This window comes from Aythya fuligula, chromosome 2, assembly GCF_009819795.1.
Source record: "Aythya fuligula isolate bAytFul2 chromosome 2, bAytFul2.pri, whole genome shotgun sequence".
Classification (NCBI taxonomy): domain Eukaryota; kingdom Metazoa; phylum Chordata; class Aves; order Anseriformes; family Anatidae; genus Aythya; species Aythya fuligula.
Window position 1 is genome coordinate 18,543,857 of NC_045560.1, and position 24,197 is coordinate 18,568,053.

Here is a 24,197-nt window from a genome sequence, read left to right on the forward strand (position 1 = left end):
GTCCTTTGAACTCCAGGATATCATTTTTAGAAATGTCCTTGTTTGATTGTTCCACATTTGGGTTTTGTGTTTCTTGTGGGGTTTTCACCGTATTTATTTTAAATTGTAGCATGACTGGTTTTTCACAGAAGATGATGCTGAAGAGCCCCTTGTAAGTATTGTGGCATAAATATTTGCATTTTAATTGCCTTAGTTTAGAATCTGCTTCTGCTCTCTCTAGAATGCCTGTATATTTCTTATTGCATCACTGTATGGTTTGCTCTTCAGAAGCACCTTTTTAGCTCTCCAGCCCTTACAGTAATGAATTTATTTAAAAGAAAAAGCTATGCATTTTTTTAAAAACAAAACAAAAAAAATACGGGAAAATAAGAACACATGAGGAAAGCGTGTCCTCAGGTGACTAATGCAATTTTCTAAATGCTGTTGAATCATAATGACCTATTTGTGAAACGATGATGAAGAGATCTTTGTTTATTAACTATAGACAACAGTTCAGGAGGAAAACACTGTAGAATCTCAGCCAGTGCCAAACATAGATCATTTACTCACCAACATTGGAAGAACGGGAGTATCTCCTGGAGACGTATCAGGTAACTCTTGCCTGGACAGCGTTAGTCCATAGGCTAGAATAACCTACTCTGTAAACTCACTGTAACTCTCTTTCTATTTTCTTTTACTAATCAATTGTTTTTCTCTTTTCTTAAAGATCATTAACACTTCTTAAAGATTTGAATTGTTGGTAATCATGCATGATACGTTAGAAAACTTTGTTGTCTAACAGGGGTATAATCATTAAAAGATGAGGCTTGCACATACGATTTTATTTATTCACAGTAACCCATGCAATCATCATCGTGAGGTGAAGCAGATACGCTGCTGTAAAGTGGTTTGTTGTGATGGCAGAAAAAAACTGATCTCCAGTGGTGTTCTAATATTGCTCATTAGGAATGCGAAAAAATGAGTTACATTTTCTTGTCAATTGGTGGACACTTTAATAAGTATGTTGCAGTATGTCGATACTAAAGCTGATTTCCTTCTGTTTATGAATGCCATCCTCTTGTGTGGCTAAGGACAAGCATTGCAGGCTCTTTTTTGGTGACTTTTTTCCCCCCCTCCCTTCACTTTACTATTGCACTAACCCAGCATGTTGTATCCCACAAATGTTCTCCCTTCGTCTCTAGCTTTTGTTTCAGTTTTCAAAGGGTTGCTCAGCACTTACTGAAGCAGTCACTTTATACGGATGTTGTAACAGGCGAAGTGGGAGGCGTCTATCACACGGTGATGTCTTTAGTGGATTCTGTGATGTCACTGGTGGACAGCTGGAACTGTAGGAAGAAGGAGGACTGTTGCCCACACTGTAGCTGCCTTGTCTGCAGAAACCCCCGTTTCTTGTAAATGGAAAAAAAACAAAAACAAAAAGTTGATCTGTGCTGTAAATTTTCGTTGAAGAGTATTTTAAACAGATCAATGCTACTTTTTAAAAGTTTTTCTGCTGTTTCTTGTTATCTCTGAAGCAGACCCTGAGGAGAAATAGCATGGTATGGTCTACCAGTCTTTCTAGTCATAAAGCATTAGCCATGTGTCAAAAAGGGGTGTGGCAGGGGGCTCAGCTCTTTCTTCCGAGGGAGAAAGTCCCTAACGCTGGATCGCATCCAAGTTCATATTTTTTTAGTCATTGCGCTAGCCCCTTCCTACCCCCTTTGTAATTGTACAATCTTGGGTTTTGCGAGACAGTGAAACTATGGTGTCCATTTTTCATTTCATAATAGCGCTTCTTATAGAACAGCATAAAACAGGTATCTGCTGAAATCTAGCTGACGTAAAACTGAAATTTTACCTATACCTAGTCACAGGTGAAGAGAGATATAATTGGGGTTCTACACACCAAATATGACTTAATTCCTTTAAAAATTCAAGTCTCACAAAAAGAATACGACTGCACAAACCACAATTTGTACCTAGAGCAGCCAGCAGTGCTAAGACATTCAATTCTGCTTTGTGTATCCTGAATCTCAGGAGAGTACGCAGTACAATCCTGAAAAGGTGTCTCAGCTGCGATTTTGCAGGGGCTGTGTACTTAAAACATTGAATAAACATTAGTATTTCTGTTTTTTTATTTAGAAGAACAGGGCTCCTTTGCCATTCCTATCATTGAGCTGGTTCTGCCTACAATTCACAGCATCCTTTCATGGCGGTGGCTTTCTGTGGTGCAGCTTGCATCTTTGTGAGCTCTGACTATTCACTCTGTTCTGGTTTTATTTGCTTCACATTTCGTTCTGTGCTTGTCTTTTTCCATAAGTCCAGCATTGTCTGTAGCAACAACAAAAAAGAAAACTGCACAGAACTGAGCAGAACTGTTTTTAATTTTTCCACAGATTCAGCTACTAGTGACTCAGCAAAATCTAAGGTAAATCACTCTGTGAAATGATGTAATGATAAGCTTCTGAAATCTGCTAGGTATTTGATTACTTTATGATGATTACTTTATGAAATTGCTTATGTGCAGATATATGTAGGTTTCTTTGATTTAAGTGGTAATGCTCACAAGAAAACGGCAACATATTCTCTAACAAGGTATCTGGAATCAATAGATGGTCCTTTCAGTAATGAAGTCCCAGTGGTTTTGTTATTCTTTCGTTAAAACTGTTCCCATGATGATAGCTCTTCCCTCAGCATCTCTCCCTCTGAAGTGCTGATGGGGATTTCAGAAACTTTTTAAGTATAACTCCTTCACTGCTTGTGTGAGTCTTCCTTTCCTCAGGTCAGAGGGAGAGGCCAGACTTCTGAACGTGGACATTTAGGTAGCTGACATCTCAGCTGTTCTTGTTGAGTCCTTGGCACAGATGTCAGATTTCAGTCCTGCTATGTTAAAGGTCCCCTGATATAAGCAACTGCCCTTATCAGTTGATATCACTGCTGTTTATCTATTTTTGAATGTCTGTAGTGTGCAAACTGCACCAGTCAGCAAAGACAGGGTGGTTTTTCCCCAGGCTGGCTGCTTTTGTAAAGGTAGGAAGGGAGCAGTAAGCAGGAAAGGTACACAGCTTTGAGATGGCAGTAGCAGTGGTGCCAGTGTGGTGGAAACAGTTTTTAATGAATTTTACAAAATAGAATAATCTGGCTCGTCCTTTTTTTGTTTTTGAGTGATCCTAAGTGCAGATTCCGTGGAGGGCAAGAAGAAACTTAAATAAGTTTCTTCTTAAATATTAACTTAAGTAAATAAGTGTTAATTTTGTGTACTTGCACCTAAATTTCAGTTTTGTATAGCTCTCATTGTATTGCTGCTACTGAATTGATCTGGTTTTAAAGCTCAGAACCTGAAAGGTGAAAAATAACTGAAAAATAGTTGAAGAAATAAGCCTTCTCACATAGGTGAGACTTCTTGAAAGGAGAGGCTGAAACAACACTCTTGGGACGTCATTTGTGAAGCAATTACTGTTACAAAACAGTCTCGAAAAAGCTGTCTTGCTTAAATGGGGCCTGCTTTATCAGTCAGTCAAAAACTAAGTAGCTGTACACAAAAAACTCCCCTTTGTGAAGTTGAATTCTACTTCAAGAAGTGGAATTCTTGGATGAAAATTGACTCTTTGGGCAATGTCTTACAGACTGCAGAAACAGCATGGAAGTAGTTCCTGAATAAAGACCAGCTTTCTGCTCTGAAGCTCAGGAGATGTTTTTAAAGAAGCATTCATTAGCGTGAGACTTCTTATGATTTTTAATTATGTCCTTTTTTCCTTTTTTTATTGTTTATTAACAGGGTTCTTGGGGTTCTGGAAAGGATCAGTATAGCAAGGAACTGCTTGTGTCTTCCATTTTTGCAGCAGCTAGTCGCAAGCGGAAAAAAACAAAAGAGAAACCACAACCGAGCAGCTCAGAAGATGAGTTGGATAATGTGTTTTTCAAGAAGGAGCTTGCGGAACAAACTCGTGGCGACACAGCAAAAGAGGACACAGCTAAAGGGGAATATGAAAAGGAAAGAGATGCAGGAAGAAAACAGAGGATGTTTGTCCTGAAGGAAAAAGAGAACAGCAGTAAAAAAGATGTGAATGTTGTGAAGGACGAAAAGAAGTCATTGAAGAAAGAAAGTATCCTGCCAGAGGAGCCTTCACTGCCTTACCATGAAAAACGTGCAAAATCACCAAATCTCAGCAGTCGGCAAACCACGCAGAAGAGCAACCCTAAAATACCTATTTCACAATCTTCTTCCCAAGTTGAAGAGACAGTGTCTGATTCTGGCACTATGCTTAGCACTTCCTCCCAGGCTTCCCAACACAGGTATTCATGCAAAAAGGTAGCCAGCCCTGAAATTAAACACGGTGAGTTTTTAGCAGCTGATGTCAGTTCCATCACCTCCGATTATTCAACTACTTCATCCACCATGTATATAACCGGCTTGGATGCCAGCATGCTGAGCCCTGAGGTGCAGTCAGTGACAGAAAGCAAGGGAGAAGATGCTGATGACGAAAGAAGCGAATTGATCAGTGAAGGCCGTCCGATGGAGACAGACAGCGAAAGTGACTTCCCTGTCTTTGCCACCAGTGCTGCTGCTGACAGGTTGTCCAAGGGGAAGGTGCCAGAAGTGGTAAAGACCAGTCGGAGGAACTCTGAAGAAAGCGAAGTAAGTTGTACCGAGGGGAGTTCAACACCAAAGTTAGAGAGTCGCAGACTTTTTAGCTCACACAAGCTCATTGAATGTGACACCCTGTCTAGGAGGAAGTCTGCACGGCACAAAACAGACAGCGAGGGGTCAGGCGATGCGAAGAGTGAGAAGGACTTGCCTACTGTGACCAAAATGTTTGACATAATGAAAAAAGGAAGATCAACGAGCAGTTTAGCTACGTCGGCCAGAAGCGAGACTGACAAACAGGAACCTACCTGGAGACTCAAAATTACAGATAGGTTAAAGCTGCGGCTCAAGTCCTCTGCAGATGACATGTTCGGAGTTGGGAATCAAAAAACTAATTCTGCAGAGACCGCAAAGAGAAAAAACATCAGGCGAAGGCATACGCTTGGAGGACAGAGGGATTTTGCTGAAATAAGTGTCCTGAATGCTTGGAAAGCTCAAGAGGCGAGTCAGAGCAGAGAAAGGGAATCTGAGCTTTCAGCTGTGAATCGGTTGAAGCCAAAATGTCCAGCCCAGGACCTCTCAATCTCAGACTGGCTTGCACGAGAACGTTTACGCACTAGCACAACTGACCTTAATACGGGTGAAACTGGAAAGCCCAGGCTCGAGAACACTAGCTTAGCAGACGTATCAAAGGTAGATCTGCCATTATCTGCAGAGATGCAAGCAGATGAAGGCAGCTCCTCCAGCAGCTTGACTTCGATTAACAGAACACCACCTTTGGGACCATTTCAGCCACCAGACCAGGTAAATGGTGAAAGTTATCAGAATATGAACAAAAACAACTTCAGCCCAGCAGTTGACGCCCATCCTCATAAACTGTCTGGGACCCAAGTGGTTAGATCTCGATTCTACCAGTATCTTTGAAATGGGGAGATATGTCCACTACAGCAATTCATTAACTTAATGTTACGCTTCCCAGTAACTGTGTGTATGTGTGTGTGTGTACATATATATATATATTTTCCTGTACTGTTGTTGTTATGCAGCCTTCATTTGGGCTGGTTTCATCGATATGCTCTGTGGAACGTCTTCACGGTGCATTACCACAGCCAGAAGAACACTAAAGTCAAAGTGTATATATATACATATATATATATTTTAAGAAAAAGTATATTTGATGGCTGCATACAAATGTTGAACAAAGCATCTGATGCAACACGCTGTGTAGTGTATACATGGTTTTCTGACTGAGAGTTGGCCTGGCATTAGTATGCAGAAAAATCGTTCTTTTGGTTTAGTCACTAACAAGTGCCTCATCATAAATTCATTTGGTTTGTTAGGGTGCCATATTGTTAAATTAGAGAAACTTATTACAAACAAATGAATGCGTTTTACTGTTAACGAGTTTCATTACATTTTACAAATGTTAACACAGGTGGCTACAGAGCTTCCATTCCTTAGGCATTCCAGTAAATATTGGAGTTTTATATTTCCAATTTTAATACAGATTTTGAGTTTTATGTGACTTGAATTTTTAATCTTTCTGTAAAATAAGTAACTTAAATGTACATAATACATGTGTATCTTTTCTTCAGATACCAGATTTGATATAAATGTTGTAACATAGGCGTGTAGATAGTGGATACTGGATGGAACTGGTTTCTTTTATTGAGAATATAATTCTGCATGAAGACCTAATGAATCCAAACCTGTACCATGCCTGTGTGCACACCCACTTAAACACTGGAAATAAAATTGTTTTGGTGACTCTTTGCGTGGCACGAATTTATTCTTGTGCTGGGTTTTAAAATGCTGTATTCACAAGCTGCCATGTGAGAGGGAGGTTCAGCTGCTTCTACAGCTTCATTTTGATGCATAATCTGATTTCCACGGGATGTAGCGTCATTTTATGTTTAATTTGCTGTTTTAGAAGCACACAAGAAATATGTCTGTAATCCTCCCCAGGTCCTAAGAAGTGAATACCAGTATCTGCTGGTCAAAACAATACTTAAGGCTTTGGGACTTCCTATAGTTACAAATTTGAAGACAGATTCATACCCTAAAAATTCTTCCGTGTGTGATCTCTCTACCAGTTACATTTTTTGTGTTTTCTTGTATAACTACACAAAAACAAAGCAGCTTTTCATCACGTTGGCTATTCCCCTCTTATACCAGCTCTTGTTGTTTGCTCAGCAGAGGATTAAACCGTTATTGACGATAAATAGGCTATGGACATCAGCATAGAAAAACTTATGCTTGTCCCAGCACTGAGAAGGAATGATAGTAACCAGGATGTGTAGGCAGTTGTGGTTTCTCTCTTTCCACCTCTCTTTCCACAGTGACTGCAGGTAGTCCCATACTTTGATGTGCTGTGTTACTGTTCCTTGCAATAAACCATTCTGCAAATCGTTTGTGAAGTAAAAGCAACAGACAGAACAGCTGAAGACCTATGAAAGTTCTCACTGTATCGTTGTGTTTGGTCCCATGCAAGGCATGGCAGGTGTGTTTTGTGAAATGCACAGGCAAGAGTTGATGGTGATTTCCATTTCAGTCCTAACAGTGAAGTGTATTTGAACATGGGATTTAAAACGTGGTACTGTGCTGCTTTTAAAACACTGTTCTTCAGTAGTAATTTTAATTTTCCCAGAGGTGTGTTTTGTCCTGTAACTAGCCTCAAAAGCTCCTTAGAGTGTGGAGCATCAGGGTGAAGCTGCAGGGGGATTCCTGGAGAAGCAAGGTACTTACAGAAATGCATCGGGGTGCTAGGAGTCTGCAGTCGCGTCCTGATTTGACAGCCACTTTGATGGATTAGTTTAATGTTCATTTTTGTTACAACTAATGATTTTAATGACTTGACTAATGATTTTAACTCCCGAGTCTAGATGTATGGCTGCCAGCCATAAGAACACAGGAGTTGTATGGCGCTGCCTGGAATAGAACACAAGAACTTCTGAAAGTGAAGAGCTTAAAGAAACGAGGATGGCACCGGCTGACTGCACCAGGATATGCATCTAAAGGCTTGCAGCCTCCTGCCTCCTGCTGCTGCGTGGAAGCTGCAGAGCAGTTGGACCCAGGGTAGGACCCTCGACCATCTGCAGGTGCCTGGACAAGTCAGGAACTTTAGTGGGGCTCTAAGAAAGGGGTTACAGAGGGTTGGGGCACTGCTCCCTGCCCTTTCCATTTAAATGGGGTTGGAGGAGACAACCTGGCAGGCAGAGCAGGAGCAAGGGAGCCCTGGGGTGATGACAGAGGTCATCTAAAGGAGCACATGGAACTGTGCTCTGCCAGCACGGCAGGCTAGGGAGATGCTGCAGCTTTTCTGCTCTTTGAAGACTGACAAAATCTGGGACCACCTGAAATTCCAAGCAGCGTGGTGGTGGAGGTGGCGTTTTTAGGAGCCATCACTATGCCTTGTGCTTACAGCAATCACTTTATAAGATGAATTTCTCGTTTTTCAGTTTGTGACCTTTGTGCCCTCCTCCTCCTCCCCCCCTTAAAAAACAAAACAAAACAAAAATGCGTAATCATCCTAAAATAATCTAAAATAATCTGAAGATTGCTTGGAGCTGTGGAGCTGCAAGTCATTAGAAATGGGTCCAAGCTGAGACCAGAGGGGGAAATAATTAAAGCATTGAACTGTGTTGGTAGTGACAGCATTTGGGTTTTTAAACAATTCCAACCAGGCTTCTGTTGCAGTCATTGCTGCCCGATGGCTCTCGTCCCTACCTGAGGCTGCTGTCACCTCCAAAAGGCACCAGCACTGCCCCGTGGTCCCAACAGCAGTGCCTGGGGTGGTGAGATCTGTGCAGAATGAGATGGGGGCTGCCTTTCCTGACTGCCCCCAGCACAAGGTGAGGCACTGAGGGGCACGAAACGAAGCTGCTGCTGGAGCACGAGCATGGTGCAGTGCAGCAGAGGCCAGAAGCAGCTGTTGTACGTGCTCCTTGGTGGCAGTAACAGCGTGCAGCACGGCCGTACCCTCAACTTCGCACACCGTGAGCGTGTGGGGACCTGTAGTCAGTCACACAACTGCTTTCAGTGTCAAGTTCAGACACAGAGAAGCTGCTGCTGTGGCTCCCAGGCCCAAAGAGGGTGAGAGGAGCAGGAGTTGGGGCAATCAACACCAGGACTCCACTGTCCACAGGGAGTTGCCGAGGTTCAGGTATCAGCAAGTTCAGATTTTTGGTAAGTATTGCTCCCTGGGGCACATCAGACCAGCAGCTTCTCTGTAGTGGCTGTTAGGGAAGTGGCTGAAATTCAGAGTGCTCCAAATTGTGCCACGCACTTTTGGGTTCAGCTCTGAGCCACCCAGCTTGTGCTGGGCTCTCAGCCTGCTGCTGCGCTGGTGCAAGTTAACGTTTACATTCTTTAATTACCCCCACTGCAAGGGGAGCACCCTCCAAGGGATCAGCCTGGAGATGAGTTTCAAGAAAATCCCTGCTCTCCCCTCAGAGAGAAGCCAGAATTAGGTCGTGAGGTGATGGATACCTCACTCAGTTGGTTCAAAGGCTCAGGTATGCTTTTTATTTTCTTTTTATTTTCTTTTCTTGCTCCTAACTTGGTATTCCAGCAATTAGCTGTTGTCCAGGTAAGTTTGAAACAGTTTTGAAATGACTACTAATGTCTGGCATCAATCTGGGGAAAATAAAGTCAGTCTTTTTCCTGATAGTTTCTCTTATGTTTTTTGTTTTTTGTTTTTTTCTTAGCTACTTGAGACCACTTAAAAGTTATTAGTGACAAAATACAAAATATAAGCATGCAGCCCTTTATTTTTTAAAGATCTTTGCTTATCATAGTTCTGTATATTACATTATGGTGTTATACAAATAAATTTATTTACAAAACCATGAGCTATGCAAGCTTGTTGCTTTTTTTTTTTTTTTTTTCTCCTATTTGACTGATACCCATCTTTCTCACCCCTTCCCCATATATATTTTGAAAGCATGCATAAAAATTAACTTTGGTGTGGTAAAACTACTCTATGTGCCCAGCCACATACAGTATTTATTTATTTATATATATATAGATATGTACAAAAGTTTGCCAGTATACAGAACAGTACAGAAGTGTACATTTTAAAATCCACAATGCAATACATTAATGGGTTACCAGGTCTCAGTAAAATAAAACTGAAGGAAAAGGGTGGAGTTAGCTAAGGAAAACAAAACAAAACAAAACAAAACACAAACCAAACCAAACTAATCAGCAACTACCTCTATATGTGTAAAACAATTTATTTTTTTCTTGGCTTGGCAAATTCTTAAATATAATCTGAGTGGCAGTGCAATAGGTTGAGTTGCCTCGTACACACTAGGAGCAGTCTTGTTCTGTTTCTGGTGTAGAGGTTTACTGTCCAGCATACTACTTTCAAATGTACATTACAATAGTATCAAAATGTTTTGGCAAAAAGATCTCGAAAGGAACCATGACATTTGTTGACAAAAATAGAAATCTGTAACAAAGCTAAATAACACCAAAATAAAAGAAAAAATATTTTAGTTTGTTTTACAGTTGTGTAGAATCACACTTTAGTATATCTCTGTTCACGTCTAGTCCCCATAATGAAAAATAGCTTTATACAAAACAACTTACTAAAGTTTTCACCATACACTTCCCCATGCTCAGTACACCGCTGTGCACACGCACTCGAGCTCACTCACACACCTTCACACTTGATTTTTGTCAGAGGTGCTGCCTAGAGGAAGAAAATGCTCCGTTATCGGTACAACAGCAACAAAAGGTTTACAAAAAAAAGCTCCACGCTACTCTAGTGTAGTAACTCAGTATTTAGCACGTGATTAGTATTAAGCCTCCAGCAGTACAGCAATAAAATAAAATAAAACAAAAAACAAAACTGGTTATGCTCCCTGGTTAAGATATTGGCTGCAGCTCTTTGCCCAAAAAAGCCTCGGTGGACGTGCGTGGTGCGTAGCCTTTAGGCTGGCTCCTTGGCCGGGGTGGACTTGCTGGCACTGCCGTTCTGCGCCTTGTAGCTGGTGAAGCTAGGCGTGTGGATTGTCCTGATGCTCTTCACGCCCTGGGTCAGGGAGCTGGGGGAGGTGGAGGAGGGAGGGGAGGTGGAGGAGGAAGGCGGGGGCGGCCGGCCGTTTTGGGTCTGCAGCGAGAAGGAGAGCTGGTGGCCTTTCCCTGCGTGAGCGGGGCTCTGGAGCTTGGAGGAGCCGTTAGCCACAGAGGGGATGAGGGAGGTGGAGTACGACACGCGCCCTGCCTGGGGGGCGAGGAGGGTGGCGGAGGGCAGGGATGATTTAGCGGGAGGGTTGGGGGGGTTAGGGCCGTCACCGCTAGGAGCAGGGGCAGAGCTGTTTTTCCCAGAAGCGGGAGAAAAGGCGGGGATCTTAGAAGCAGGGAGGGTGGGGGAAGTAGCCTTATAGTCCCCACCAGCTTTCTTAGCACTTCCATTAGCCTGCAAATAAAGACGGCAGGAGACAGTTTGTCAGAAAGCCAGTAACACGATAAATCAACAGGACCTGGGAAAATAGCCCTACAGAGAGCAAGAACTAACAGTTCGAGGCCTGAGCTACGTTTGGCAGCAGTGGACTGGACCTGGTAGAAACCCCAAAGTGCACAACGAAGGATGCAGACAGAGAGAGAGAGAGAGAGAGCGCGGACAAAGCTTTCGTGAGGAGGTGCAATCTAGGGTTTACAGACCGTTCACTACATTGGCCATGCTTCTGGGTTATTAAGGTGTGACCAGACACGTCCGGCTGGAGAGTTAATGTGCAGCTACTGCCACCTAGTACACCGACGGGTTAGTGTCCACGGCCTCCTGGCGAGGTGGGCGCGGGAGCATTCCTCCTCCTAAGGAACCGCCGCGCTTACCGGAGGGGAAGTGAGCAGGTAGTCGACATCTGAACGTTACAGCTGAACACCACGGGTTAAAAAAAAAAAACAAACGAACAAAACAAACAAAAAAAACAAACAAAAAAACCAAAGAACAAAAACAAAACCCAACGAAAAGCAGCAGGTGTTTTATTGCAGACAGGCATGCACAAGCATGGTGAAAAGGTCAGTAGATACGGTCATGCCCCCAAGGCTCCAGGACGTCCAGTTAGACCTCGCTCGAAAGACAGGCATCCAGTATTTGGTATCACCACAGTCAGTTACTGGAGGTTTTTAGATAAACAAACAACACGAAATGTCCGTCCGAACACCGGGGTTAAGGTAAAACTACCTGTCTGTACTGGCGCGGGTCCTGCAGCTTGTGCTGTTTGCCTGCTTTCTCCGTGCTTCCTTGCCTACTTTTCGACGCCATGGGGACTGGCATCCTGCTCGTCTGCGGGGCGGCACCGGGGCCCTGTGGAAAGGAGCGGAGGGACAGGGAGGGGAGACAAGGAGAGAGGCGCCATCAGCACCGGCCTGCTCGCGGGGGAGGCCGCACACCATGCGCCAAAACAAAGCCGCAGGGCTACATGCAGGGAGGAGTTCGGGATGCGTCACGCCACAGGTGTTAATTTGGAGAATCAAACGGAGAAAAACTGCTCAGACTACTGATCGAACTGGATCTGGTGTCAGTGCCGCTCGTCATGTCACACAGCAGATTATTGGACCCAGCTCCCCTGCGGTTGCCCATCACCAATCAGCAGCAAAAGTAAAACCCACGCGACGGGCTATTAGCTGTTAGACACCTCGTGGGGAGCCCAAACAAAGCCACCTGAGAGGAAGCAAACAAATCACAAGACCCTCTTGTTTAATGGTGATTATTGCAGATTTTTAGAAAGCAGCTGGGGTTTCGATTGGTCGCACTAAGGTACCTTACGTGCAGTGGCTGGGATGGGCGCAGGGGGCTCTACAGCAGCAGGGCTCTCATCCAGCACTACAAGCTCTCGGGGCGGGGTCTCTGGTACTATCTGGGCAGAGAAGGGGACAGTGCTGCCCTCAGAGCTGTATGTGCTTTCAGGGATAGGTTTGGGGCTCATTTCACTGATGGTGTTTTCCAGCTGCTTTATGGTCTGCTCAAGGCTGTCTAGAGTTCGGTACGTGTTCTGCCGAATTTCGTCAGTCCTAGACAGGGGCACTGCAGCGCCGGGGGGTGCCTCCTGCTTCCCGGGAGGACTTCTGTCGGTGTCCTCAGGCTGAGACCTGGTGATTTCGAACCTCTTGGCTTCCTTGTGCTGCTTAAGGGTCCCGTCTTCCTCCTCCTCTTCATACACCACGACCTGCAAGGTCTTCTTCCCAGTCTTGGTTCCCGTACGTATTGCCTGCGTCAGAGCAGCCAGCTGCTTTTTAGGGAATTTGAACTTAAATTTTTTCTTGGAATCCTGCCTGCTCCCAAACTGATCAGCAGAGTCTGAGTTTGCTTCGGTGTGCAGCCCATACATCTGACTGTATTTGCTGAAATTTGTCTTTGTGCTCTCCTGCTCTGCAGGAGACTTGGCGTCTGCAGTGTCAGAGGAAGGCTGCAGGCTGAACACGTACTGCTCGCTGAGGCCGTGAGCTGCCGAATACTCTGCGATCGCTTTTCTGTCGTTAAGAACCGGCAGCTCCTCCTTCTGGCTCTTAGAAATGCCACGCACTTCATTGTCTTCCTCCTCCTCTTCCTCTTCTATCTTCTCCTCGGTCATCATTTTCTCCAGCTCCTCATCGCATTCCTCGAAAATCGTAGAGAGCCGCTTATAGGCCGACCTGATATCCATCGGCTCGTCAAAAATGATGATGACGGGCTTTTTGTCCAGGCAGACTACGGGCTCCTCGCCTTCCGTGCTCTCTGGGACACCCTTCTCCGACGCCACGTCCTTCCTTGCATCGATGTTGACCGTCTGCACATCGCCACCCTTCCGGCTGACGATGTCATGGACCTCCCCGCTCGAGAGGACCTGGACGGCGGTTTTGGTGATCATGAAGGCGATGTTTTCGGGGGGAGGGCTGTCCTCGCTCGGCGAGCTAGCCGGAGAGTCCATCTCTTCAAGGCTGTTACTCCTTGCCACCCTGGGCCTCAGCACAACCTGACTGTTGGCTGCGGGGGCTTCTTGCTCCTGCGAGGAAGGGGGGGGTCCCGCAGCCTCCGGCGGGTGCCTCGGCAGAGGAGCAACGCTGCTGACGGGGACGCGCCTGCCCGTGCTCTGCGGGGCTTCGCCCTGTGGCAGGCCCTGGCAAGCGTCTCGTGAGAGTCCATAGCCCAGGTTTTGTTTTCCCAGTTCAACAGCTGGAAAATGGGATCCTAAAATATCTTGAGCCCCTCTTCGTTTTTCATCCTCTGGCAAACTGGCGCCAGACAGGTTTGTGCTCGTACTCTGCAGGTTTTTCTTAGAGTAGTCTCTACTGTCTACAAACAAACCCTTGCTAAAGGTAGGACTGTCATTCACTGAAAAGCCAATTTTACTGTCATCTGTGCTGGATGAATCAGAACCCAATTCTTCGTCAGTTTTCCCTTCCCTCTTCTCTTTAGGATGGTCACTATCTGTGGGAGATCCTGTTGTAGCCCCATACACCTAAGGGGGAAAGTCGGATTACTTAGTTATTCAGGGCTGTCACTTTTACAGGACTTTTTTTTTTTTTTTTTTTCCCAAAAAAAATTAATCATCATATTCTCAGGGGAAGTGCAGACCTCATGAACTCACCACTCTGTTTACTGCCGCAGAGGCATGTCTGAAGCTGTCATCTCACTCCTGTATTTCTGCAGGGCAAAATTCCAGATTCCAGCAGAGCAGTGCAGGACGTTCCTGCTCTGTGCTGTGCATGTGGCCAGCATGGCTCGTTACCTAGGGCTCCTGTTTTAACAAGGCCTCCAGCATATGCAAGGCACTCTAGTTACCTTATTTACACAGTGCTACCTTGGCCCATTTACCTCCCAGTTAAAAAAAATACCTAGTTTGTATCAGGTCGAAGTTGAAAGGTTCGTGGTATCTGATGACGTTCAGCTGGGACACTTCAATGGAGACTGGTTGTAAGGGCTGACAGCAGGGAGCTCCGGCTTGCCAGCTCACCAGAGCGCCAAATGACAGAGTCTGGCTACCCCTGAAAGTAGGTTTTCTCCTGGAAAAAGCTGATGTTACAACATTTTGCTGCTTCTAATGTTGCTCACACCTGAGCCATGCTGCTCTATCACAGTACGGTCACAGTCCAAGTATTTCTAAATTCCTACTACAGCTTAAAAGTTCTCCCTCCTGCAGAATTACCATTGGCACCCTGCAGCACCCTTGGGAGTGCAGAATGACAAACGAGCCACGTTCATTTTTGGAAGCAATTCTGAACAGCATGCAGAGAGGTCAGCCTCTGGCTTGAAAGCAGCACGGTCCCAGCAATTACATTTTCAGGGGCGCTTTTTCTTTACTTTTAAATGAGGTCCCCTGGAGATGCTGTTTCATTATACCAGGCTCTTTTTTTATTTACTATTTCTGGTTTGGTTTGCTAAGTGCTGGTGGCAGCTTAGGATAAACACCAATCATCAGGGTGAGGGTATGACCTGAAGAGACAGCACATCTGTGACCACAGCAAGAGAGAAACCTACAAAGGATGGTTTGCTAGGAAGGAAACAAATCTGGCATCAGGTGACTGAAGGCAGTAAGCCAAAGACATGGCTTGAGAATGAAAACTGACTCCTAACACACTAGAAGAAGGGATTATACTTATGTTAGCTTCAAGATATGCAGAAGATCAGCCAGGAGAGTCACTCTCCAGCTGAGATGACTGAGTGACGGCACAGAAATCCACAGGTTTGCTAGTGCAGCGCATACAGGAGTTCACAAGGTACACTTTCAACATCTGTTGTTATATTTTCTTATATATTGGTGTAAGCATCTTATACAGAACTTGTATCAAAATGCAGGAACAAGAAAGTTAGTGGTAAATCAGTCACAGTCTTACTGAAGGCACATCAGAATAACAAGTCTGTGCAGCTGCTCCGAGACTCCCTCAAAGTCCCTCACATTTATAAAGGAGCTATTGCATAAACCAGCCACAACCAGCAACGCATCGCTGTGCAGGCTGATGCCACCTGCACTTTGTGCTGAGAACGGGTGTAAGAACAGAACTCATTCTGTAAGAAGCAGTCCCATTTCCTGCCACAGCAAATCCCAGAGTTAAGCCAGTCCATCCAATGGCACTCACTGCACCTGGATACCCTGACTGTGACTGATTTCCCACTTCTCTATGGTTTTTAGCAAGTTGCAATTGTTCCAAGCATCAGTGCAACATATCAAGGTGTCATTGTACAACGTACCTCATTTTATGAATTGTGGCCTTCCTACTAAAAATAGAAAAACACAACAAATCTCATCCCTCATGAGTTCACCATGAACATAAGGCTCCATGTTCAAAGTCAGTAAACCACTGTGATGTGTCAGATGTCAAAACCAGCTCTCATTAACCTTAATTTCCTGGACTGTTTTCCAATAAATGGCAGTTTATGGCAATTACTTGGCAGCACCTTTTAAAAAGACATTTGGGCTACAGCATGTGTGATGTCTTGAGCGGTAACCTGGGTTTTCATGTAACAGTGTGATCTTATTTTGACACCAGTACTAACAGGGACAGGTTCATTCTTTTGCCTCCACAACACTGCCACACACGACACAACAAAGCAACTTTTCCTTTCAGTCAATGCCATGAACTTGTGCCCACACCCAGCCAGGTGTTTGCAGCTTTAGACCAGAAGTGCTGTTCGAGCAGCTCCAAGCCAAGCCCTTGCGTTCAGTGCTCTGCCTTGGCAGCAGTGGCTTTGCTGGGGAGGGCCTTTGATGCTACTAAATACCAGACACCAACATCTAGGGGTCACCATCTGCTCTAGAGCTGCAATGCCCTGTGCAGACGCAGCTCACCATGGTTATGTCACTGGGTTCTTCCTGGCCTTTAGGACCTACCGAAGTCATTTTTTCCTCTTCTTCCTCAGTTTCTGCTGAAGGGGGATGAAGTGCAATGTTACCAATAAAATCCTTGGGGAGGATTTACTCATGCTCATGAGGGTACACCGGAGAAGGTATCACTGCTATTTCCAGCTTGCACACACTCACAAGAAAGCATTACAAAGTTGAAATGCTGTGCTGAAAAGCTGTAGTTTCTTCCCCACCACGTCACTTCATTGCAAACTGGCCTTTGGCTAACAAGCTGTCATGCCTGCATAGCCACCTAAACCCAACCATGATTCAATTAATTATCCTTAAACTGGAATAAGAAGTCTGCAAAGACAGCAATATTTTTCCTATTCTTCATCTTGCATATTGGCTGCCCACTAATGCCAATCAACTCAAGTGGCAAACCCAGTCCAGACAAAGCTGTGAAATTCACCCCAACTCAGCTATGGACCCAGACACATGGCATCTCTTATAAGTCCCATGGTTAGTGTCCATGCGAGAATTTGGGGCCCTAACTTTCATGAGGGTGAATTTGGCCCATCCACCTCGACTCTCTCTTCCAGTAAACTGAATGGGATTTCTGAATATCTAATAACTAGGATTGACAAATGAAGAAAATAAAGCACAAAATCTCTGAAGTGGCTCTTGAAAGGAACCACTAACTCTCCCCCAAACAAGAACAAGACTTAGGAGAGATGCTTTAATGTCCATTACGAGAACAGCACTGGAAGGATTTTCTGAGAGGAGGATCTCTTCAGAAGAAACTGGTGGATCCTCTCTTAACTTTAATTCCCAGTCTTAAAACCTTATGCAACCCTTGTGTAACTGCTGATGAGACGCATAACGTACAATATAACACTACACCTGAGTGTCTCTGACCAATAGTGGGGTAAAAGGAAGGAAACCACTGGGCAGTGGTTGTTGGGGGTTAGAAAGAACAGGACACGAGATATAAGATTAGTTTTAAGGTAAGGAAAGAAGGTTATGCCAAGACCGGGTGGCATGTTTACAAACGCCACTTGTTACCTTCTTTTCCTTGTGATGCATTAAAGTCCCGGGCCTTATGTCTTTTACATGTGTATCATTTCTGGACTGCTCAGCATGACTGTTTGAGTTTACATCCATAAAAGAGCACTTCTGGAAAGCCTAGGAAATAAATACTGCAGGTTATCAGGAGACCAAGTAGCTTTTCTACAGAAATGTCTGGCGATGACCAGCTACAAAGAGAGCATTTGGTTTTCACATTTACAGCAGCTTGATATTATTTACAGCCTCATGACATAGTAGAGATTTTAGACTATGTGACAAATAGAGTGTACCCACCACTTTGCCAAGACCATACTCAAACTTATCACACTGACCCCAACATCCCCTGATGGGGCGATGAAGGCTCACAGTGGTGCTGCAAACTACCCAAACTTAACTAGGAACTCTGTGACAAACGTTAGGCTTGTAACAGTACCCACTTCACAGAAACTGAAACCTCCTCAAAATCCTCATCAGACACATTTTGGCCTTGACCACACATCGCTTAATGACTAAACCTGAAGTTTTATGTGTTGAGCTAAACAAAGGCCAAAGCTCAGCTCACTTTATTCCATTTAGACACATTTATTCCTCAGACACTTTTTCTGTGCTCCTTTCATGCTTCCTCACCACCATTCCCACTATTAGCAAGGGTTTGCTGTTTCCATGGCTAGGACAAGCACAGCTTTTCCAGATCGTCTCATCCGGAAGTGGTCTGTCTGTCACCTGCAGAAAGGTGAGGAAGAAGTGGAAGCAGCAGGCTTCCACTTCCACAAGCACGGTGAATAAATGAGAAAAGAAGGCATGTAACACCTCTTCCCCACCCCTTGACGTCCACTCAGCTACCACATTGGTTGGCTTCATTGCTCATCATGCAAGAGCTACACAGCTCCCCATACAGTGTTTTAATAACTTCAGCTGTGTCTCTAGCACAGCCTTCACTCCTGCTCCTGGAGATGCTCCTGGGGTGGCAGTCCCTTTCAGGCTCCTCCTGCTGTGGAAACAGCCCAATGTATGGGCTTGGGGACCACTGGCCTCCCACCGTGTGTACCCCAGGACACAGCCTGGACTTTTCAGCCCTTTTGTTATCCTCTTTCCATTTCCTTTTCTCTACCCAGCTGGCTCCCAGATACAGAGAGGCAGAACCATCACTGCCACTACTGTGCAGTCCTGGCTCTGAGTGTACATCACTGGGATTTCTCTGTGTCACTACTGGCACCGACTCAAGTCAGTGGGATGTACAGGTGGGACATCTCTGCCAGCCAGGGGCATGAGGGAGGAGTGCTTATGGGAGTCAAACACAACGTGACACACAAGAAGATTATATTTGTATGCTATTTGTTATGGAAATCTTTTAATTCCTGGCAACTCTCATGAAATTAATAGCCCAGACTACAGATTAGAATCAAAATTAAAAAAAAATCAAAATTAAAAATTGTTCTTCTCATATTTCTTGCATGTTTATGTAAAATCAGAGAGGTAAAAATAATGAAAAAATCCAGTACAAAAAAATCACGGTGCAGTTTCTGCTGGTTTTCCATTACATCCTGTTTTTATGTGTTTACAGATCAAGGTATCTAAGATGACACAGAACTCCTAGAACAAGTAGTCCTGTTCCCCGTCATACAGCTTACCCATTTATGAGACCAATGATGTGCTTTTGGGTTCATCTACAAAGGCATTCTCAAAGGCCTTCAGACCTTAGAAGAATTCACCATGTCCCTTGGTAATTTGTTAATATATCACCTTTGTTCTGAAATATCTATCTGAATGTCCATGTTTGTGTTTCGGCAGATGATTATTATGCCTTTTTCTGCTAGATTAAAAAGGTGCTTCCCATGAAAGTACCTCCACTGTGTCCTCAGGTGTCTTCTGAACCTTCATATTCTTAACACCCATTCTAAATAGGTGACGCATGGACACTTAGTCATGGACGCTGACCTCACTGATCCTCTGTACACAGAGATAAAAACACTCCCTGTTCTCACATCTACACCTAAAGCAGATATCAGCTTTGTGGCAACAGCACTCACCTGGGAGCTCCTCTCAACTTGTTACTGCAACTCCTGCTCCTTCCCAAGACATGCAGTTGTGGTCTGGCCTGTATTTGTTGTTCCTCATGCAGACTGTACATTTCACTGAATTCAAATGCATTATGACCGTCAAGTGATTGCTATCGTATCCCTGCGCTCATACATCACCAGTTTTAAGATTTAATCTGACCTGAAGAGTAAGGATTTTAAATGTATTTCCAGGCTGCTGATGAAAATACAGAGTGGCACTGGGTCAGTAGCTGACCCCTCCAGATCTCACTATATACACCTGCACTGAGGGCAACACTTTCAGTACCAGACAGCTCTCAATCCTCTTGAGGTTGGCTTTTTTTTTTTTTTTTTTTTTTATACTCCATGGTGCCAGATTTTAATCAGAATGCTATACGGTAGTTGATCAAATGATTTACAAAAATGTTTACAGGTATACAATTCAGTTTTATCATAGAATCACAGAGTGGTTTGAGTTGGAAGATCACCCAGTTCCAACCCCCTACCATGGGCAGGGACACCTCCCACCAGCCCAGGTTGCCCAAAGCCCCATCCAGCCTGGCCTTGAACACCTTCAAGGATGGGGCATCCACAACTTCTCTGGGCAGCCTGGGCCAGGGCCTCACCACACTCTGAGTGAAGAATTTCCTCCTTGTATGTAATCTAATCTAAACCTACCCTCTTTTAGTTCAAAGCCATTACTCCTTATCCCATCATTCCACCCCCTGACACAGAGTCCCTCCCCAGCTTTCCTGTGGCCCCCTTTAGGTACTGGCAGGCCGCTGTATGGTCTCCCCGGGGCCTTCTCTTCTCCAGGCTGAACAACCCCAACTCCCTCAGCCTGTCTTTGTAGGAGAGGTGCTCCAGCCCTCTGATCATCCTCGTGGCCCTCCTCTGGACTCATTCTAATATGTCCAAGTCCTTCTTGTGCTGGGAGCCCCAAAGCTGAACTCAGCGCTCCATGTAAGTTTAATCAGTCTAACCTTTTACCTGATCAAAGAGTGTTGTTTTCTTTGAACAGCTCTGTGTTCCATTACATTGTGTTAACAAGCATAACTGTGAGTGTCTGTCCTTTAGTTCTTCATTAATTGAACCCCAAGCCTGGCTTTCCCAGTCTGCCTATGACTGACATCAGACTAATCAGTTTGTAGCTCCTGGATCAAACAGTTTGACCTTTCTAAAACATGGCACCCCGTCAGCCTTCTACGAGGTAACTGGTATTTTGGTTATTGCTTAAAATGAGCATTGCTTATCCTCAAAACTAGCATCTAAACACTCATTTCTTGTTGATCTACCAAGCCTATTTCTCTTCCACAGCTCCCCTTAGTCTCCTTTCACAGACTTCCATCTCTACTTCATTGCCATAAGTTGATGCTTTCCCAGAGACAGCAGACAATGAGACAATTTCACTGCCCATAGTTCTGTCTCATTAGACATTAGCACACAAATGGGGGACAAGGGTAAACCCTTGCTCTTGCTCTCTGCAAACCTGTTTGATGCTCTGGTGGGCGAAAACTGAGCAGGGTGCACTCATCACACAGAACAGTCACTGCTTAATTCCACATCCGTGTTGCAAACACTCCTGTGGCAGCACCCAAACCGCCTTTTGGTGGACAGCAGGGAACATTTCATGCCATGACAGTGCTCTGAGCCATCACAAACATCAGAAGTTATATGATCCAGTTAAGATGATCCACATCTCCTTTCCTCCTGAGGACATGGAAGAGGACAGAGGGTGCCCCAGAAGGCTGGGACTCACTGATGGCAGCTGGAACAGTCGGCTTTTACTGTAGCATTGTGATCACTGTGCTAAACCAGCCTATGTGCTGTCAAGTGAACGACCAGCAAAAGAGCACTAGTTCTATGTCACTAGCAGAGTAACACACTAGTTACACAGCAGGGAACAGCAGATGATTCAATGTCCAAACACTCCAGAAAACACTGGACCATGGCACAGAACAAGTGAACACAGCTTACCAGGAGCATACCCCGTAGTATTCTCCGTTCCCACCAGTGTTAACACAAATGATGGACTCTCAGTACCTTATAGGTCTGGTACAGTGAGAAATTTGGTGCCAGGGCAACCACACCAAACACACGCCAATATTTTACTTGACCCATCTTTGTGTGTCTTGAGAGGTTCTCCAGTGGCAACCTCTGCATTCTTGAGCACTCTCTCAGCTCCAGACCTCTTGAACAAAATTTGGGTGGTGCTTGCCAAATACATACAATCCAGTACAAAAAGTGGAATTGGGTGAGACTGGTGGACCTACTTTTCCTCATGTTCAGAGCTGGAAATTGTGCTGAGACCCCAAAAGTGTTACTGAGCACAGATGCTTGTGCATGTGCAGTGCAAAAGCCTACCTGTAATTCTGCCATTATTTTATCTCCTTCTTCTTCCTCTTCATCTTTCACAGCAGATGCTACAGCAAGCCCTGTGTTTCGAGACAATGTCTGATCCTCTTTAGGGGTTTTGGATTGTGCTACTTGCCCAGCATCTTCACTGCATTCCTACAAAGGCATGAAAAAGCACAGACAGCCAATGTAATTGAGCCGTCTGATGAAAAGCAAACACAGTAAATTCAGCACTGAAAAGGACTTGTGGCAAGTCCCGCTTCCTTTTTAAGCAGATATTGCTACTTCACATGAGTAGGATTAAGAGCTTCTTCACCTGGCCTTCCCTCCACTTCCTTCAGGGGACAGAACAAATGGGAAAAGGAAGCCCAGAAAAACTAATTTGGAACATTTCTGAAAAAATGCTCTCAACTCTGAGCTGATCTTCCCCATCTGTTTAAGGCATGCTTTTTATTTTTAATCTTCTTATGACTTCAAATGAAAGCAGCTTGTGACTTGCCTTCTGTATTGCTAGGAGATCAGTGCAGCAAGGCTGACTGCTGTAAACAAAACTGATAAAACCTTACTTGATCATTTGGCCTACCAGCAGTGTTTCCTGCTAGGCAGTTTCAGTAGCTCTGCAGGATGTAGCCCTGTCTCAACTTATTTTGTGGTTTATAGACACAGCCCAAGCCTGGGAATGTGCCTCCGTGCCAGCCATTTATCAACAATCTGATAGCCTAGAGTGAATCACCAAACCTTGACAGCAGCAGCCTCTTTCCTGGCTGCATAGATGACCTCTCCTGATCTCGTGGTGGTCAGTCCTGTCCCCGGCAGGTAACTGCGGCGTGGAGGTGGAGGAGGCGGAGACTTGGTCAGCTTATCGTTATCCTGGTCTGCATCAGGAACATCTTCTGCAAGTAAGCAGGGTAGCACAGAATAAACACAGGTGAAGAAGGAAAACAAGTATTTACAGCCCTGCCTCAACCAGAAAGAAAGAAAAACAAATCTTAATAGGTTCTGCTGCTGAATATATATGAAGAGAAACATGTTCGTGATTCAAGTAGAATCTCCTGGAACAAAAACAAACAGTGTGGAAGTTGCACAGCATAACCAGGCCACTTCACCCACAAACGTTCAGCAAACCTCCTGTCCCCCACATCACTGTGGCTGGGATTTCAGCCCTCGGTGGGTGTGATAGCTCAGCACACTTCTGGAAATTAACCAGCGGTAAGCGTGGGGTGCAGATTCAGCTGGGTGCCTGATTACAGATAGTGCCCCTGCAGCCTCCTTTGAATGCTTCAGCATTTGTTTTCACTTTATGTAACACTGATTGGTGCAGGAAAACACAGCTTTGCTTTGAGTTGTAACAGCCGTATATACATTTTGCTAACCCACAGCGATTCATTTTCCAGATCCCATGTCTGAGCAGAGCCAGCCCTCGCTTTCTGAGGGGAGCTTTCCAAGACAAGACCAGTTTCTCAAACTGGTATTTCCCCCACACCCAGCTGCTTCCCCACCCAGCTGCAACTTCCTCTTCCCCGCCACCACTGGACAGCATTTTCCCAGCAGCAGCATTTCCCTGCTCATGACCTGTCCCTGTGTGTTCCTGGTCCCAGGCTAAGCATCATACATGGCAACAGCCTCTGTTTTCACACCGCTGCTTCCAGGGTTTGTTTTCAAGGGTGAGAGAACGACCTTTCTGCAGCTACTCAGTGTTATATAAACAGCTGGAACACACATAACCCAGAGAGAAAAAACCTCCTGCTTTCAGATTACCCAGCTGGTTAGGGCTAAGTATTCCCTCTGGGCAAGTTATTGCATAAGTGTCTGCTCCTGGGGCTGCATCAAGCTCCTCTGATGCACTGGCCCCTCAGGGGAGTTTGAGCCCTTGGCTGACCCAGCCTCATCTTTGCTCTCTTCTTAGATCAAATATTCTTCAAAGCTGCTTAAGCTTAAAGAAGTGCTCTGCTGTATTACCCCCCTCCCTGGTTATCTGGCACTGACTCGCAGGATTGCAACAAGAGTGATTTTCTAGAGGCACACTACATTAGACTGCTGCTTTTGTCAATACACACCACTAAGGTTTTCGTGGCATCAGGTGTACTCTGCCAGCACAAAGCAAAATCTGCTGCTGTAAAATCAAAGTAGTTCTCTAAGCACAGCATCTGATGGTGGTGTGGGGCCTATGCAAATTTCTGCTCCTTTCAGTGGGCTCAACCTATTACCCTCAGGCTGATACTGCATCTCTGAATGCAAGAACACGCAAGTTTTTCTCACACTTTGTAAGAGTAAGTCTGCATGCAAGATATGGAAGGCACAAAGAAAAAAAATATTTCTGCCATCTCTATTTGTGAGACATCCATCTCCACCTTCAAAATAAGAAGCAAAAAATAGAAACTCAGACAAGAGAAATGA

At 44.9% G+C, this 24,197-nt stretch overlaps 2 protein-coding genes across 14 annotated transcripts in view; one reads left to right on the plus strand and one right to left on the minus strand.

Moving 5' to 3' along the window:
- ARHGAP21 (Rho GTPase activating protein 21) overlaps window positions 1-6,334 on the plus strand; it is an 88,310-nt gene extending 81,976 nt beyond the window's left edge. For both annotated transcript variants that reach the window (XM_032180895.1, XM_032180896.1), the window contains 4 exons: window positions 110-151; window positions 485-590; window positions 2,376-2,407; window positions 3,758-6,334. In XM_032180895.1, coding sequence (XP_032036786.1) covers window positions 110-151; window positions 485-590; window positions 2,376-2,407; window positions 3,758-5,491 — 1,914 coding nt within the window. In that variant the 3' untranslated portion in view covers window positions 5,492-6,334. The remainder of the gene's footprint in view (window positions 1-109; window positions 152-484; window positions 591-2,375; window positions 2,408-3,757) is intronic.
- The window catches only part of KIAA1217 (KIAA1217 ortholog), a 372,473-nt gene continuing 349,017 nt past the window's right edge, over window positions 742-24,197 (minus strand). For 8 of the 12 annotated variants that reach the window (XM_032180898.1, XM_032180902.1, XM_032180901.1 and 5 more), the window contains 3 exons: window positions 22,539-22,693; window positions 21,810-21,956; window positions 11,897-14,016 (listed from right to left, as the gene is read on the minus strand). In XM_032180898.1, the coding sequence (XP_032036789.1) occupies window positions 12,331-14,016; window positions 21,810-21,956; window positions 22,539-22,693 (1,988 nt within the window). In that variant the 3' untranslated portion in view covers window positions 11,897-12,330. The other 4 variants (XM_032180907.1, XM_032180910.1, XM_032180909.1 and 1 more) reach the window with 3 other exon arrangements.